This window comes from Nicotiana attenuata, chromosome 2, assembly GCF_001879085.1.
Source record: "Nicotiana attenuata strain UT chromosome 2, NIATTr2, whole genome shotgun sequence".
In the NCBI taxonomy this organism is placed as follows: domain Eukaryota; kingdom Viridiplantae; phylum Streptophyta; class Magnoliopsida; order Solanales; family Solanaceae; genus Nicotiana; species Nicotiana attenuata.
In genome coordinates, this window is record NC_031990.1 from 4249064 (window position 1) to 4266294 (window position 17231).

The 17231-nt window shown below is 36.9% G+C and overlaps 1 protein-coding gene across 1 annotated transcript in view; it reads right to left on the bottom strand.

The window, feature by feature from the left end:
* LOC109243286 (MAP3K epsilon protein kinase 1-like) overlaps nt 1-13045 on the bottom strand; it is a 19596-nt gene extending 6551 nt beyond the window's left edge. Inside the window, exons 1-18 of the mRNA XM_019410194.1 lie at nt 12683-13045; nt 11500-11634; nt 9349-9369; nt 9120-9193; nt 8942-9032; nt 8777-8860; nt 8125-8226; nt 6786-6917; nt 6536-6607; nt 5900-6003; nt 5461-5551; nt 4997-5386; nt 3854-4180; nt 3707-3751; nt 1631-1810; nt 1435-1518; nt 838-929; nt 673-756 (exon numbers count right to left, since the gene is read on the bottom strand). Of these exons, the coding sequence (XP_019265739.1) occupies nt 673-756; nt 838-929; nt 1435-1518; nt 1631-1810; nt 3707-3751; nt 3854-4180; nt 4997-5386; nt 5461-5551; nt 5900-6003; nt 6536-6607; nt 6786-6917; nt 8125-8226; nt 8777-8860; nt 8942-9032; nt 9120-9193; nt 9349-9369; nt 11500-11634; nt 12683-12742 (2168 nt within the window). The 5' untranslated portion in view covers nt 12743-13045. The remainder of the gene's footprint in view (nt 1-672; nt 757-837; nt 930-1434; nt 1519-1630; nt 1811-3706; nt 3752-3853; nt 4181-4996; nt 5387-5460; nt 5552-5899; nt 6004-6535; nt 6608-6785; nt 6918-8124; nt 8227-8776; nt 8861-8941; nt 9033-9119; nt 9194-9348; nt 9370-11499; nt 11635-12682) is intronic.

Here is a 17231-nt window from a genome sequence, read left to right on the forward strand (position 1 = left end):
TGGAGCCTAATATTTCCCCAAAAGTAGCAAGGTCACTCTCAGAGATCACACTGGCTATCGATATCTCATCAAAAAATTGTATGATCTGCTCATACTTCAAGAACATTGCAAACGCTCTTACCCTGTTGAATCATGTCCACCCATAGACAAAATTGAAATAGGACTAGTTATTGGAGTCACTATATTAAATGCCAACCACACTTAAATCAGGGTGACGCTGCTATCTGAACTCGGGTCTTTTTCAACTACCTACTATCTCGGTCCCTGATTGAAAATATCCAGGTCATGACACCACTTAAAGAATTTCTTTCTTTTAAAAATAAATAGTTTAGTGTAGCCTCAGAAGCAATTTTGCAATTCTTGAAGGTGAATTACTAAAATCTCCAACACAATTATATCTGCAGTTAAATGCTTTAACACTTCGATTAACTCCAAACTCATTTGTAATTAACAAAATTCTCTTCCAACAATGAACAAAATCGAAATGTAGATTTCCACACTCCACAATAAGCAAAGTTCCAATATATGCATTAAATGGCACTCTTGCAGACCAAAATAATTGTACAAGAGAAACTACATTCTTTAAAGTCAAATATTTGAAGTGAAGAAAACATGAGAGCTACGACTCGTCCGTAAATGAAATGCTCTAATCAAAAGATATAGAAGACAAACCTATATTTGGCATAATCAGCTTCTAAAAAGCCCACAAGAACAGGTATTCCACGGTTAGCAATAAACATTTGCAACGTCAAGGAACTGTAAACAAAGCAATCATCAGTTAAGGTGTGCAATTTTTCATGTCATCAACATAAAAACCCAGAGCCATAATCTCTATACCTCGACTGACAAAGCTGCTGAAAGAAGCAAGCTGCTTCCATACGAATTTCTCGAGGACGATCGGGGGCAGCAAAACTCATTACGACAGGGATCTATGAGACAATTAAACAATACAAGTTGAGAAAGTTACGCCCCAGTATCAAGAAAACTTTTGTTTGCAGCATTTACTTTCAGAATTACTAAACATTTATTTTATCAATATTTAAAGTAGAACCAGAAGTTTAACTGTAAGTAACACTTACAAGGCCAACAAGACAAGCATTTTATTGGGAATATGTGTTACCTTTAAATAAATACAAGTTGAGCAAAATGGTTTAGCCCCAGTATCAATAAAACCATTGTTTGCAGTCTTTACTTTTCAGAATTATTAAAATTTACTTACAAATTTCTTTTGTTTCTAGTTTCTTTTTGGTGTACCCATGAGCTTCCTATTAGTTTAAAAGATTGGGTTTATGTTGTAGAGAACCAAGTTTTGGTGTAGGTTCTCTATTTTATGGTATATGGCTTATATATGGGGTTTCCCCCATTTCTTAACAAAAAACATTTATTTACATTATTCAAAGTAAAATCAGAAGAATAAATGCTAGTAACACTTACAAGGCCAACGAGACAAGCATTTTCTTGGGAATCCGTGTTATCTTGAACAATCAGGTTTAGTACTTGCAGCACTGAACAGATGACCTGAAAAATGAAAGCACATTAGTCCACGGATTAACCAGAAATAAATCTGCTACAGCTTGTTGAATGTGCATAGAGACTGAAGCACTAATGCGATCACACCATAAAGACATACACGAGTTTTGGGAACCTCAAGTAACTCCATCAGAGGAAGCAAACCGTGCTGGGTGACAAAGACAAGCTTCTGGTCTGGCCGTTGATGAAAGAATGCTATTAACTTCTGACAAGCTGATACAATAACATCTTCTGATTCATCTGTTCTTAAAGATGATACCAACTTGCTGAATTCTACAGCCTGCCAATATGATAAGTTCCAAAATATCCGTGAGTCAGGTTTTTCGTTTATCTTGTCTAGAAATTCATATATCACTTAACGGAGATAGAACTTATGTGTAAGCTCTAGTGATATACGAGGAAAATTATCTTATACTTCTCTATAATCTATAAACCTCCATTTTTAATAAAGAAAGAGATATTTTTTAAAATTTTTTATAAACCTCCATAATCTTAACAGTTGATTTTCTTCGTCAAAGAAAAACATAGAAAAACGGTAGCAACCAAGGAATCTATCAAGCAGATGGGTTCTCAATTTTGCTTTCAGAAGAGACAAAAGGGAAGAGATTGTATAATTATTGCTTCAGAATCAGCTCATAAATAACATGCCAGATTTTTATGGTATCAGTACTCCAGGATAAGATTTTATCAACTGTTTTACAGTACAATGCTGTCAAAGAGTTTGAGGACAAAATATTACTTGAATGATGTAGAGGCATTAAAACCATTTTTTAAATAGTGTTTTTGACTCTCTTCCTACATATGTGATGTCTCTTTGTTCTGTTTGTCTGTCAAGATTGAGAAAAGAATTGATAAGCTTGGGAGGAATTTCCTGTGGCAACGCAACAAGGAGAGGAGAACCTTCAACTTGGTGAAATGGAAGACTAACTAAAAACAAGAAAGAAGATGGTTGGGCATTACAGATCTCAGACAACATAAAAGATGCTTGTAAATGAAGTAACTTTGGAGGTTTAATGAAGAGATGGACTCACTGTGGGTGAGTGTAATTAAAAACAAGTATGGTGTTGACGGATAATGGTATTCTAGTATGTTAGAACACCCTTTGAAGTTTCTGTTTGGATGGCCATCGGATCACTTTGGCCTTGCTTTACCCTTGCTTTACGGCCAAAAATGGATTTAAAGTTGGCAATGGTAGAAGCATTGCCAATTGGATGGATGATTGGGCTGGTAATGGCCCTTTGATGAACTTATTCTCTGATTTGTTTCCATTAGCAGTAAACAAAACTTCATCACTACCTGATTACAGAATCAATGGGGTTTTGGAGCATAAACTTCAGAAGGGCTTTTAATGATTGGGAGGTAACGAGGACTGCTCAATTTATTAATCTGTTGAGCATGAATCTGAAGCTATTAGAAACAAAAGATAGCATTACATGGAGGCCCAGCAGCAAAGGAGTGTTCTCTGTGAGTTCTTTTCTTGCTACAAGGATCCGATAAAGGTACTATTTAGCGAAGCCATGGCTATGGAAACAAATTTGGAGGTCCAAAGCTCCAATCAAGGTTTGCTTGCTTCACATGGATAGTGAGCAATGAAGCTCGTCTCACACATGCGAATCTGCAAAAGAGGGGACGTCCTAACTAGGAAATGTGTCCTCTGTGGAAGTCAAGCAGAGAGTACCTGTCATTTGCTTTTGCATTGTCATGTTACTGCACATTATGGCATTTGTATATGAATATGATTGGGCTGCAGTGGGCTATGCCAAGGACAACAGATGACCTTTTGAGGAGATGGACAGAAAGGGAGCTAGGAAGATGAAGCTTCTTTGGTGGGATACTATGCCTGCTTGCATATGGTGGACTATATGGAACAAGAGAAATAGGAGATGCTTTAAAGATAGTGTCAACTCCATTCACAAGATAACGGCAAACTGCATATTTTCTTTTTGCTTTTGCTGTAGACTGGAATATGTAAATGAGGCTGAAATAGTGCTACAGATTTTACAATCACTAAGGGGCTAGCTGATGCTGTCTTTTGCTATTTGGTGTTTCCGTGCTGATATTGTACAGCTAAAACAGCACTGTCTTTGTGCTGAATCATTTACAAATTTACCTTAACTTTTCAAAAAGACAAAGGCGTCCACACACAAATAAGTCAAGAAAACATGTCTACAAGTACCTGAAGGTGAAAAAGATTTTCTGTCGGCAGTTTATCATCAAAGCCCTGAAAGCATCCAAAAAATAAAGAATTAAGATAATGAAAGGAGAAAGACAGTCAGGTATAAAGAATATGCATAAACCAATGAAAAAGAATAAGCACACATACTAAACCATCCATGTCTATTACATCCTCCTTCAACACACCCATCATGATGCTGAGTAAATCACCACCATTTGCTGGTCCTGATTCACTCTCCATTTGTTTCTTAGCAATTGTGGCCCTCAACTTTGTTGCCAAATCATTCTTTCCAGTTTCGGAAACCGCATTGCTTTGAGCAATTTGTGAAGATGATGAAGAAAGAGAAACTTCAGCAGCACGATTCTCCAGGTTCTTCTCCAATGGATGAAACAGGTCATCCAACGAAGCATCACCAGGGGGGTCACTAAATCTGCTCAGTTCATTTCCTCGCGGAACTACTGATGTCTTCACAGCCTTCACAAATTTTCAGATAAGAATAGATACGAATATGATTCAGCATAAAATAACAAGCAGCTAAATAGACGACACAAGAACATTGAGTAACGTTTGATGCAGCGCAAAAGACATAAAGGAGCAAAGAAACACAAGCAGAGTTGAGCTTCAAAATAGATCAGAGATGATCTTGCAAAAAAAAATAAAAAAATCAATCCACTCATAGTAACCAGCGTGAGATGAACGTACATAACATGGATGAAATTATAGAAACAAAAACAAGTGAATACCCCGAAACCAGAGATAAATATTATTTTCTAAATTAGAACTCTGAGCTCAGGCAGGACATGGACTTACCAACCTCTTCCTATAAACTACTATTCATAACACGAAAAACCTAGATTAGTGATGAAGTTAGTCACACCAACACGGTTCCACCAATTAGACTTGATAACAGACATCAAAATCATCCCATTTGCATAGATAACATACAACAAAAGAAAAGGTCATAATTGGATTAAACCTACAACACAAGAGGTGTAAAAGTTACCATCTCCAGCTTATGACAGCTAAATACTAAAGACTTGTTTACTAATTTTCTAACATTGAAAAAGAAGGATCTTGTTCAGCAAGCAGCAAAAAGAAAATAGGAATTATAAGCATATCCTCTACATTTTTCCTCAAAGAAGTTAATTTATTGATATGCATTCAATAGATGCAAAAAAGAACACCTCATCAAAAGTACATTTCAAGCAAAAAACATTAGGAATCCTGTAGTGATTTCTTTGGCAGTGACATTAAGAAATCAACAATAAGAATTATAAGCATAAACTTTACCTTTCTAGGACTATGATCTGGGTTCTTTTGTCCAGAACTGGATGATGCAGAATAAGCATTAATGCCACGTCCTTTTTCTTCAACCTTCTTACCTACATTATTTCCACCCTTGGATTGACTAGATTCAAGCTCACCGTTTGCAAGAACTTTCTCAGGCTCAACCAAGTCTGTTGAACTTTGAAGCGTTGATTCATTATTCACAGCCAATCCATCAGCACAGCTTTGAATAGGAGACTTCTCATGGATTGCTAAAGTTGGAACTTGATCTGACGTAAATTGATCTTCAATATTATCAGTTCTTCCTTCTAAGTGATTACTAGTTGAGCCATCAAACTCTTCTGACTTGCTAATCTCCGAGACTTCAGGTGATGCCAACACTGAACAAGATTCCTGGATTCGGAAAGTATCACTATATTGCTTAACTGATATTTTCATCATATTAAAGAAACTCCAAAGAAAAATACTTTTGCTTTGTCCGAAGAAGAGCTTCCAGCAGCACCCTTATCATCTTCATTCGATGCATCTGTATCAGCCGATCCATCTTCTTCTATATTTCTAAAAGATAACAAATGCAAGAAAAATATGGTGTGGATCAAAAAACTATACCGTCATAGAACGGATATCTAGGGGGAATCCCAGAGGAAAAGTACTAGACTAATGATGACTAAAAGTGTTTTACAATCCCCGAGGCTTGGTCTAGTGGCCCGATAGCAACCCCTGATGTGTGGATTGAACGCAAGTCATGGGTTCGAACCCTAACACAGATAAGATAAGAACCTGGTATTTAAGTGTAAAGTGTAGAGGGGCGGGCCCATTATCCACTGTGTCTCGAACAGTGTGCCACTGACCCTCGGAGGTTTCTCAATTATCAAAGAAAAACTAAGAGTATATTACAAAATCTACCTTAGCGTCCCACTATGACGGAGTGAGGACTGCAAAGCACGCCTTGAGTTTTGTATCCATGGATGTGAAAGTAGTGTCTTAGCATCAGGCCTTTGTCTAGCATCCTGAAACACGCTAATCTGTAGTTACCAAAATCTGTTGGAGTAGTCAAGGGATAAACTAGCAAGAAGACAAAATCATAAAAATTATCAATCTCCAAGGTATCTAAAGCTTCAAGTTTCCATTTAAAAAATGTTTGGACGGATTTCTGCAACTACATTAAAGTCAGAAAATGTAGTTGAAGATTCTCCTCATTACTTTACAACATCAACCATGCCTGCCAAAAAGCCTCATATTGTTCATCATGCCCGCCTCCAAATTCTGACAATATTATAGAACTCCATTACTTTAAAAGTGCCAATTATATAGAGGCCGCTGAACTTGTAGTTCTATTAGATCCACGTCCAACATCAGACTATCATCATCCTTTGAGCATTATAAATGTGAGAGTAAACAACTTAGGTCATGTCACCTGTAACTTCTCATATCTTCCCAATCCAAACGCACAGCAGTCTCCCTTTTGTCTCATTAAGCCAATAAACTAGAAAATATCAAGTACCAAGACTTAATTGATGCAGGATTAATATATTCTATTACCTTCTTAAAACACTGACGCAGAAAATCAGTGATAGCAGGAGAAAGGCTGTCTGGAATTGGGGGATGATCATCCTGGAAATAGACAAGGATCCATTAAATCGATGAAGATCGTAAAAGCAGCCCTTAACCACTCAGTAGCATTTGATTCAAGCTAGTGGAATAAGGAATATCACCACTACCTTAATTCAAAATATTATCCTCGTCTTCCTCATACGTAAAGACAAAAAGACATAGCATAACTAAAACTCACCTGTACAATCCGAAAGAGAGCAGGCATGGGCTGAAGATCATAGTACGGAGGTACACAAGTAAGAAGTTCTATAACTGTACAGCCAACACTCCAGATGTCAGATGCAGCACATACTCCCGACATTTCAATCACCTGAAACACCAGAAAGCATTAAGGATAGATCTTCTAGGTGCAAGTTTCTGCTATCACTAATATAACCAGCAGAATATTTCAACAAATCCCATTCCTTTTTCTAACCAGTGAACTGTCCATTCAAACTATTTGCTTTTGGGGTGGTTTAGCATTCTTTTCCAGAGGAAGAAAGTCTACTTTCAGATTTTTTAATTATTTTGGAACTTCCTGGGAGTCAAATGGCCCATGCCAAACAACACTGCTGATTTATTGAAAAGCTGGATCAGGGCAGGTTCAGAGAGAAGAAAGATAACATGGTGGAACACTACACCAGCTTGAATCTGGTGACTGTTTGGAAAGAAAGGAACTTGAGATGCTTTGAAGATGAGCACAATCACATCCAGAGGATAAAGGACAGCGGCACTTTTTGTTTTACTATTGGTGTAGAATGGAACTGGCAAATGAAGCTGAATCTATTCTACAGCTCCTAGAATCCCTATACATTTAGACAGGGCTATACTTTTGGCACAATGTACATAATTCCAGCAGAGTCCTTTTTTTTTATAAGTGATCGAAGATTTATAAATACTTGCAGTAAGCCGGTGCTAAAAGTCATAATTACAAAATGTGCAGTTCCTCTATTGTATCTAGAAATCCAACTTCATCATGTACAATAAGCAGGTTGAACCAAAAAGCTTGCAAACATATACATCTTTGTTTAAGGCTATGTATGTTTCTCCTGTTGCCTTCAAAAATTATTCTATTTCTTTCAAGCCAAACAGTCCACCAAATGGCTTGAGGAATGGTATTCCAAGTCTTCTGCGATTTCTTATGCAATCCCTCTTAGTACTGTTTATGAGTAAGGACTTGCCATTTCAATTCCAGCACATTCTCAGTGATGTCTGAGTAAAAACTTACCATTTCAAAAGAGAAGTCTACTTTCAACACATCACATTGACATGCTGAATTATGCCTTTTAAAAGGTGGCTTCTTACAAAGGTAAAATAAGTCAAGCTAAGATACAAAGCTTTTAGTTGTACTTGATTTCCTTCTAAGGAACACCATGTGCATGAGTAAATATACAAGATAGAAATCTCAGCTAAGCAGCAGCTAGTCGATAACTAATTCAAAGAAAGTTCTCTTCCCTTCCAGAGGTGAATAACAGGCAAGAAAGAAAAACAAAATGTCAGTCCAAATATAGACACCACGCAAAATAAGTTTTCAAAACCTCAGGTGCCATCCAATATGGTGTTCCAACAACTGAGTGTGTATTAACATCTGCCTCTGTCAATTTTGTTGCAACGCCAAAATCAGCAAGTTTCACCAAACCCTGCAAACAAAAATTATCAAGAAAAAAAAAATTAGGAAAGGCAAACACACACGTCAGCAAAAGTTTACTTGAGCTGATTTTATAATCCAAATGAGAATGGATGGTAACAATGAGATTGGAAATGCAAGTAATTAGCCATGCAGTTATAGAACTCATTAAACTTCTTTCTCCTAAACAAGGGACAAAAGAAATCAGATAATAGCACAATGAGAAAATAACTAATTACTCCAGTCATCTCATTTTATGTGGCGGGGTTCGGAATACGAGGGTCAAACTACTTAATTTTCAGTCTGAATTCGGATATAGATTCTTTGAGTTTTTTAAGTAAAAAATTTCGTATGGTGGAACTACGTAAAAAGAACTACTAGTCCCTATTAGTTAATAAATCGAAATATTTATTTAAAAAAATAAGAAAATTGTGGTCAAAGAAACAACAAAACCTTTCTCTGACTACCCAAATAGTAATAAAGCCACAAAAAATGGAACAAAGAGAGTAGGAATATCCCTGCATGAATGTAGCAAAATTAGAAAAGGGGGTGCGATTAAAAACCTCTTTAGTTGTCAATATATTTGCACCCTTGATATCCCTATGAATTACACCTTGCTCATGTAGATAAACCAACCCTTCCAATACCTACGACAGAACAGAGCCATCAAAAACTGAAACTTCCACAACTAATCTGAGAGACACCTAATTTGGCACTCAATATGAAACCTGAGAGATGTAAACAGCAACCAAAGATTCTGGAAAAGGCCCAAATTTGTTTGGCTTGACAATGTTGGCAAGTGAACCATTCTCTACATACCTTTAAAGGAGTACCAGAATTTCAATTAGTTAGTCTCTTTCAGAAATAAAGCAAAAAAATATGAAAATATGTTTCAAGCTCACTCACTCAAGAATTATGAAAAGATGAGTCTTTGTCTTTAAGGATCCAAGATACTTCACAATGTTTTTGTGGTTCAAATTCTGGAGAACAAAAGAAAATATGATCACACAGGTTTAATTATCCTTACTGAAAAGTATACCTTCAGGTGCATTCTATTTTCCTTTTGTTTCTTTCTCCTCCTTGGGAAGGTTGGGGAATGCTATGATGAGGACCAAAAGAGGTAAGAGATCTTTACCTTAAGCAAATCAATCTCTTGCTGTGACATTAATGCATCCGACCAAGTATAGCATCCAAAGAAAAGAACAACTCGTAAGTCACATTAAGTCAAGAAAATAATACAATTCATCAAATGACACCATGCACATATCAGTAATTATCATACATTAATTTAACACAACCAAATGTTATGGATGATTTGTCGGAAAAACATACTGGAGACATATGGCTTGGAATAAGGAAGACCAACACTAATTAGGAGATCCTATTTTTGGCAAATATTTCATTATAGTAACCTCGTTTCAGGTAAGAAATTCTATTTTGGCAAGCATTTTCAGAATAGTAGTCATTAACTAGTAATTTTGTTTCTAATAAGAGATTCTATTCTTCTAAGAGTCATTAACTAGTAATTTTGTTTCTAACAAGAGATTCTATTTTTCTAAGTATTTTCACTATGAAAGAAGATTTTAATTTTAATCCTTAACTTCAGCTTTCCTATTTTTCCTGTGTGATATCTACTTAAGAGAATGTTCAGAGGAAATATAATTCAAGCATTATTTCTATCAAACAATACAAAGGTTTAATAGCCAGTTTGGCCAAACTTCTGAAAATTTTAAAGTACTTATTTTTTCAAAAAAAAAAAAACTCCTTTTTGGGTGGTTAAAGGTATTAATCATCTTAGAAAAATAATAAGCAATTCTACGTATTAGCACAAGCAGTTCTTCTAGTACAGGAAGAAGTAGAATTTTGTAATTTGTCCTTAAAAGTACAAGGAAAAGTAGAAAAAGTAATTTTTTCCATGACAAAAATATATTATTAAACTTCATATTTACCAAATTACCTCTTATCAATTTAACCATTTGTTTCTCAAACTATATGTTCCGAAATTAAGAAGTTATATAAGATGTGGACTATTATTACTTCTGATGAAGAAATAAATGATTTAACATAGGGCTCAACCGGGTTCGAACATGTCCACTACTATTACTTTGGTTTAACAATATTTATATTGATTACAAATCCTGATGTACTTTGTGATTTTGTCTTCTATATTTAAGTAAATAAAATTGAAAACTTAATTAGGATGATTCATAATTAATATAAAAAAAATTTATCTATTTAAATAATATTATTGTAAAGTAAATGTGAGTTCCATTGCCATTCCTCATAGTCTCTTCAAGAGGCAGAAGCCAGGAACAATAAGGTTGAAGAACAGGAGAAGAAAATATCCCTGTGATTCGACCCCTAACCGGGAGACCTGACAACTTGGTTCCACAACCAATCACTATGGGCAATTCCAACACAAAGAGGAGTTTAGGGATCTGTTTCAGGAAGTGCCGGCATTAACAAAGCAAGATTGGCATAATTTACATCCAGGAGGGAGAAGTGAATCACGCCAACTGAATCTGAATTAGGAAATCAGCTGCTGCAATTGTCACCGCAACTGCAGGAAATCTTTTACGGGACCAATAGGAACCATATCAAGGAATCAGATGTGGGAATTGGTAGCAATAACAACTACAAAAAATCATCAGAACCGAGTTGCCAATTGATTAGAACGGCCAACAGGCCTGGGGGCTGGGAGTGGTGCCAGAGTAAGGAAAAGGAAGCTCAACACTAACCAAGTCCATCTGCACTTGCAAGCAATCATCGTTCAGAAAAGAAAAGGTAGTCATCCTAACATCAATCCATCAATGACAGAAATACACAAGTACAATTGTTAAAGTACTGTCCAAGACGATTAAATCTATTTCAAGGTTCGAAATTTCGCTTTAGATCAACAACCACATAGCCATTGTTGTGTTTGTCTTAGTATAAAACAGACATAATCTTCTTCCAAGCCAGCTGATTTAGGAACACAATTCCCAGATCGTGGGTGCGCGCTTGCAGTAACACAAAGAAAGACAGGAGCCCCAACAAAATAATTATAGTACTAACTACTAACAGTAATCCTGATTGTAAATATTTATACAACTGGCTGTAATTCCAACTTTATATCAAAGGATATAAGTAGCAAAAGCTGGGTTATCAAGAAAACTGAGCAAATTGATTCCCATAGATGCATATTTGCAGACGCAATGTACATGTGGTAACACACGAAGTTGAAAAAAGTCAGGACTTCTACTTTTTTTCTCTTTAGTAAGCAATTAGCTAAGAAGTGACGATGTACCATAATGATGTTGAGATCCTCCTGAGCAATATTCTCTAAAGAGACTTGCTTAATTGCAACAAAGTCTCCATTTTCCAAATCCAGACCTTTATAGACTCGACCATAAGCTCCCTTCCCAATCTCATCTCCAAGCATCTTCAATCCACAAAGACAATTATCAATCAGTCAATCGAACAGCTATGCCTCAACTCCGAAAAGAGCAACAAAATTTGCTTTGAACTCAAATGTAGACAAACATAGAACACATATATTATACTAAGATATATACTACTTTGTTTACACCTTCACAATTTTTAATAGCTCAGCAGAAAAAATCCAAAACCCTGACATGCCCGAGACAAAAAACAACAAAATTTTCCCCTAATAATCCATACCACTAAATATTTCAATCCATAATCTCATCTTTTGTTGTTTGATGACAGTGGTGTCCAACCAGTTTGCACGCACTTCTACTATCTCACCGAGTACCTGCTACTCCCACCAACACAAGTATCGGGTAAACTCTCCCACCTTAGCTTAGACAAATGAGAAGAATCACCTAGTGTTCTTTGCCTCCGCTGGTTGTGTAGCATAATCTCACTTAATTAGAAAATGCAAAAGCTTAACAAGATTGAAACTTTAATTCTAGTTTGCGTTTCTTCAGAGCATACTAGTACTCGAAATGAAGAGGAGCCTTGGAAAATTGGTAAAGTTATCTCCGTGTTAACTATACGTTACGGGTTCGAGCCGTGGAAGCAGCCACTAATGCTTGCATTAGGGTAGGTTGTCTACATCACACCTCTTGGGGTGCGGCCCTTTCCCGAACCCTGCGTAAGTACGGGATGCTTTGTGCACCGGACTACCCTTTATACTAGTACTCGAGATATAGCAACTAAATGAATAACAACAGCAACAACAACAATTATGATTTGGTCACAAACAAGTTGAAGCCGACTATATGGATCTTCACTGACCATGTCACTCTATTTAAACTCATCTCATGCCAACATACGCAATCTCATGCCAATATTATGCAAATACAAATGATAAACAATATTAGAAGTTCTCTGTATAAGAAAAACCTGAAAAATAGAGACAGAGGTAAACATATACATATGAACAAAAATTAAAATGTTTATGTATATAACAACTAGCACTAAATTCTCCTATGTATATCAAATACATAACGTGAATAAATCATTACATATTTGTTATCGAGGGTTTTGGATTTGTGGAACGCAGCATTTGCCATTTGCCTAGACATTTCTGTGCGAATTTATTTCTTCTCCTTTCTTCCCCCACCCACCCCCCTCAAATGCGTTTTTTCAATGAATGAGGGAATGGGTTCTCGAAGTTCTATAATTGCTCCATGAATTCGAATGAAATAGAAAGATAAGATCTCCGGCGGCGGTGAATCGATCGGAAGTTTGAGAATTGAAGAGCTCCGACGGGCCCTGCGTAAAGAAGAAAGAGAAAGGTTTTGAGCCGGGCTTTGGAAGGCCCGAATGGGCCGAAAATGAATTGGTGCGTTTGATCAAATGACCGGCGATGACTGGTAAAAAGTACAACTCGATAGACACTATAAATATTTGTCTTTGGATTTTGGAGGACAGTTATGTCTCGGTTGGAAATTTTAAATTTTTCCCTTTATGGAATTTTATTTATATTATTTCTTTTTAATTAGGGAAAATTGATGTTTTAGTTAGTTATAGCTTTATTCCAATTATAGGTCCTTGATGACGAATTTTCCAACAAGCCTTACGAGTAACTTTAAATAGTTTTTACTCGAGAAGTGTAATTTTTCACTTAGCACATTCAAGGGTGGCTTAACAACCAACAAAGTAGAAAAAGAATCATGAAGCTTCGTATTCAAATTCTAACAAAAATAAAAAAATATTAGGTAATTCTTCCCGTCTATTTAAGCGCACAACTGGCCGAGTGCTACCGTCATACAAAAAAAGGCTTATATATTAAAAATGCTCCAATTCAATCCTTTCATTTTATCATTTTTTTTTTTTCTGTTTCAGTATCACTTGCTCGAGTTTCGAAAACTGCACTTCTCGATTTATATAGGGAAGGCAAATCACTCCTGCAATCTCTTTCTACACAAATTTAGAAGATTTGAACCTCCGAGTGTAAGATACTGATTTCGATACTAGATTAGAAGATGTACTTCTATCTGTTTAGTCAGTTTGTCTAGCATAATTATTTTTGTTATTTTTACATTAACGGCTGATATAATTATTTTTTATATTCGAAGATTACCAAAAATGTTAGATATCGAGCTTATACATGTTTCAATTGTTTACAATAGTTAAGAACTTTATCCTAAAATTGCCGAGTAACCTTTTAAAAGCTCGTCATGCGCTCTCTTTCTTTTGTGCGTGGGGCCTGTGGGGTGTAGAGAGAGGGGGGGGGGGGGGGTAGGGGGAAGGGGAGATATTAGGTTTGGATTAAAATAAAAAGGTTACGTGATTTTTGAACTGTATATATTTTTTATTTTATTAGCAATTTCTCTTTGTTATATTACATAGCACTGACACGATATTTAAATTTCTTCATATAAACTTTATTTTTTATTTGTTATTTATTTTTACTGCTTCATCGATCATTGAAATTATCTTCTTTTTTTCTTATTTCATTATGAAAAAGTATCAAGTTAATGGACATAAAGAAAATTAAATGAAATACAAGTTACAGACAAAGTGAATCTACCGAAAATAATCAGGTAAAAAATATATATTGTGAATTTTTTCTTTTAGAAGCAAACATAATTGCTACATCATTCGGGCAGATTAAGTGCTTTTCTTAGTACTCTTAGCTTGAATCTAATTATATATGATAGTTAATTACTTATTCTACTTTTAACGACTATTACGATCCAAACCCAGACATGGTCGTGATGGCGCCTCTCGTGGGGATAAGGTCAGCCAACTAAACCCAAATCATCCTTTTAAAAACAGTTACACAGTTCATGAGTGGTTTAAATATGATTTAATGGTAATAATTAGCGGAAGTACAACCCGACACAGTCCAAACCGGGGTGTCACAAGTAACGAGCATCTATTAGAGTATGAATACAACTACAAGGTTTGAGATATACAGAACAGGTCTAAAGAACAAAAGGGAGAAAAGCGGTCCGCGAACGCCGGCAGTCACCTCGCTAAACTCCGATAACTCTGTCTCCGATCAGCTCAAAACCCGCTACCGGGTGTATAAATACCTGCATCTGCACACAAGGTGCAGGGAGTAAAGTGAGTACTCCAACTCAGTGAGTAATAAAGGTAAATAATGACTGAGCCGTAAGAAATCACGTAAAGCAAATCATCATGCTGTATAGAAGCAGTAAAAAAAACCTTTTGAGAAAAATAATGAAGCTGTGAAATCTTTAGAAAACGCCTTAGCTCAGTTTAAAACTCTTTTGAAAATGGTTTTTTCAACAGTTATGCAAATGAATGCAAAACGAATAGTGCAGATAAGCACAGAGATCTGCCCCTCGGGCACAACACTCACTTAACAGATAATGCCAGGCAATCAGGTAGATACCCCGTGAAGTAACACAGACAACAGATAATGGCAGACAAATGAAACAAAGTAAACACATAGATCAGTATCATATAGTAACCGCTGCGGCGTGTAGCCCGATCCATATATCGTTGCGGCGTACAGCCCGATCCATATATTTCGTCGACGGCGCTCATTGGGGGTGTGCAGACTCCGGGAGGGGCCCCTTACGGCCCAAGCGCAATATCAAGCCATCTCGTGGCATCAAATCTAGGCCCTCGGCCTCATATCGGTACCAGTATAACACTGCTGCGGCGTGCAGACCGATCCCATTGTATCCTCACAACACAGGCCCTCGGCCTCGCTCAGTCAGATAAAATCATCACAAGCCCCTTGGGCATTTGTAAATTAGTAGTTCTCAGCCCAAAACATCCTTTAAAAATATCATTTAAGTCTCAAAACTGATTAAAAGTGGCTGAGTTTGTAAAACAGTAGATATCAACAGGACCGAGTTCAAGTAGTAAGTCTAAACTGTGAGGAAATAGTGATAAAATCCTCGAAGGGTTCAAATAACTGGCACAAAGCCCAAATATGACAATCAGTCCAAATCATAATGATAACAAATAAGTTTCAGTCAAATACGCGGTAAAATCATCAAGCGGGACGGACCAAGTCACAATCCCCAGTAGTAAATGACCCCGCGCTCATCATCAAGCGCGTGTCTCACCTCAATATAGCACTACGATGTGCAAATCCGGGGTTTCAAACCCTCAGAATATCATTTACAATCATTACTTACCTCGAACCGGCTACAACTCTAGCTCGCGACGCCTTTGCCCTTCGAATCGGCATCCACGGACGTCGAATCTATCCAAAATCAGAACGAATACGTCACAATATGCTAAGGGAACAAAGCCCAAGCGAAAACAATCGAAAAATATCAAAAATCCCGAAATTAGCAAAACCCGAGCCCCGGGCCCACTTCTCGAAACTCAGAAATTCTTACATCAACGGGTTCCTTATCTCCTCACGAGTTCATACATACCAAAAGTTCTCAAATCCGACCCCAATTGGTCCTTCAAATCTCCAAATTAAATTTCAAAATCCCAAGCCCTAGACCTCCATTTTAGCCTTTCATTTCCTTTAATTACAGCCCTAAATCCATGAAAATCTACCATAGAATTGAGTTTTAGGTCCAGAAATCCTTACCTCAACGAAGTCTCTTTGATTCCTCTATTCAAAATCACCCAAAGCTCCCAATTCCGAGTGCAAAAATGGTTAAACCCATCAAAAATCGCGAAGGAAGACATATATACATTCTGCCCATACATAACCGCATCTGCGGTCCAAAAATCCGCTTTTGCGGTACCGCATATGCGGTCAACACACCCGTTTCTGCGGAGTTCATTAAACCGGCCTAAGCCGCATCTGCGAGCCTCTTCCGCATCTGCGCTTTCGCAGATGCGATCCCTTTAGCCGCTTCTGCGATCCAGCTCGCCTGACCCATTTTCGCTTCTGCGATGAAACACCCGCATCTGCGATCCACAAACCGCGGATGCGAAAATACCAGAAGCAACAAAACTGAAGCTGCAACACAAATTCCAATTTTTCCGCTAACCATCCGAAATTACCCCGAGGCCCTCGGGACCTCAACCAAAAGCACAAACATGACCCAATATCTTATTCAAACTTGTTCCAATCATCAAAACACCTCAAACAACACCAAATCCACCAATTCATATCGAATTCAAGCCTAAGTTTTCTAAAAACTTCCGAAACACGCTTTTGATCAAAAACCCAACCAAACCACGTCCGAATGACCTGAAATTTTGCGCACACGTCCCAAATGACATAACGAAGCTATTGAAACTCTCGGAATTCCATTCCAACCCTCAGATCAAAATCTCACTTACTAACCGGAAATCGACAAAATATCAACTTCGCCAATTCAAGCCTAATTCTACTCCGAACCTCCAAAACCCATTCCGATCACACTCCTAAGTCACAAATCACCTAAGTAAAAAAATGATAGGAATTCATTTCTTGTGTCAAAAAAGAACGAATGTAAGGGTAAAGAAAAGAGACTTCAAAGAAAATATTTCTAGACGACTATGAAATATGATAAATGTTTCACGGAGACGCAAAAAGTTGTAAATTTTTCTTTCTATCTCTTATATTTATACTTCTTTTTCATTCTGTTTGATAGTGTGTTTTTAGCCGACAAAACTAGTTAATGTGTTATTTAGAAA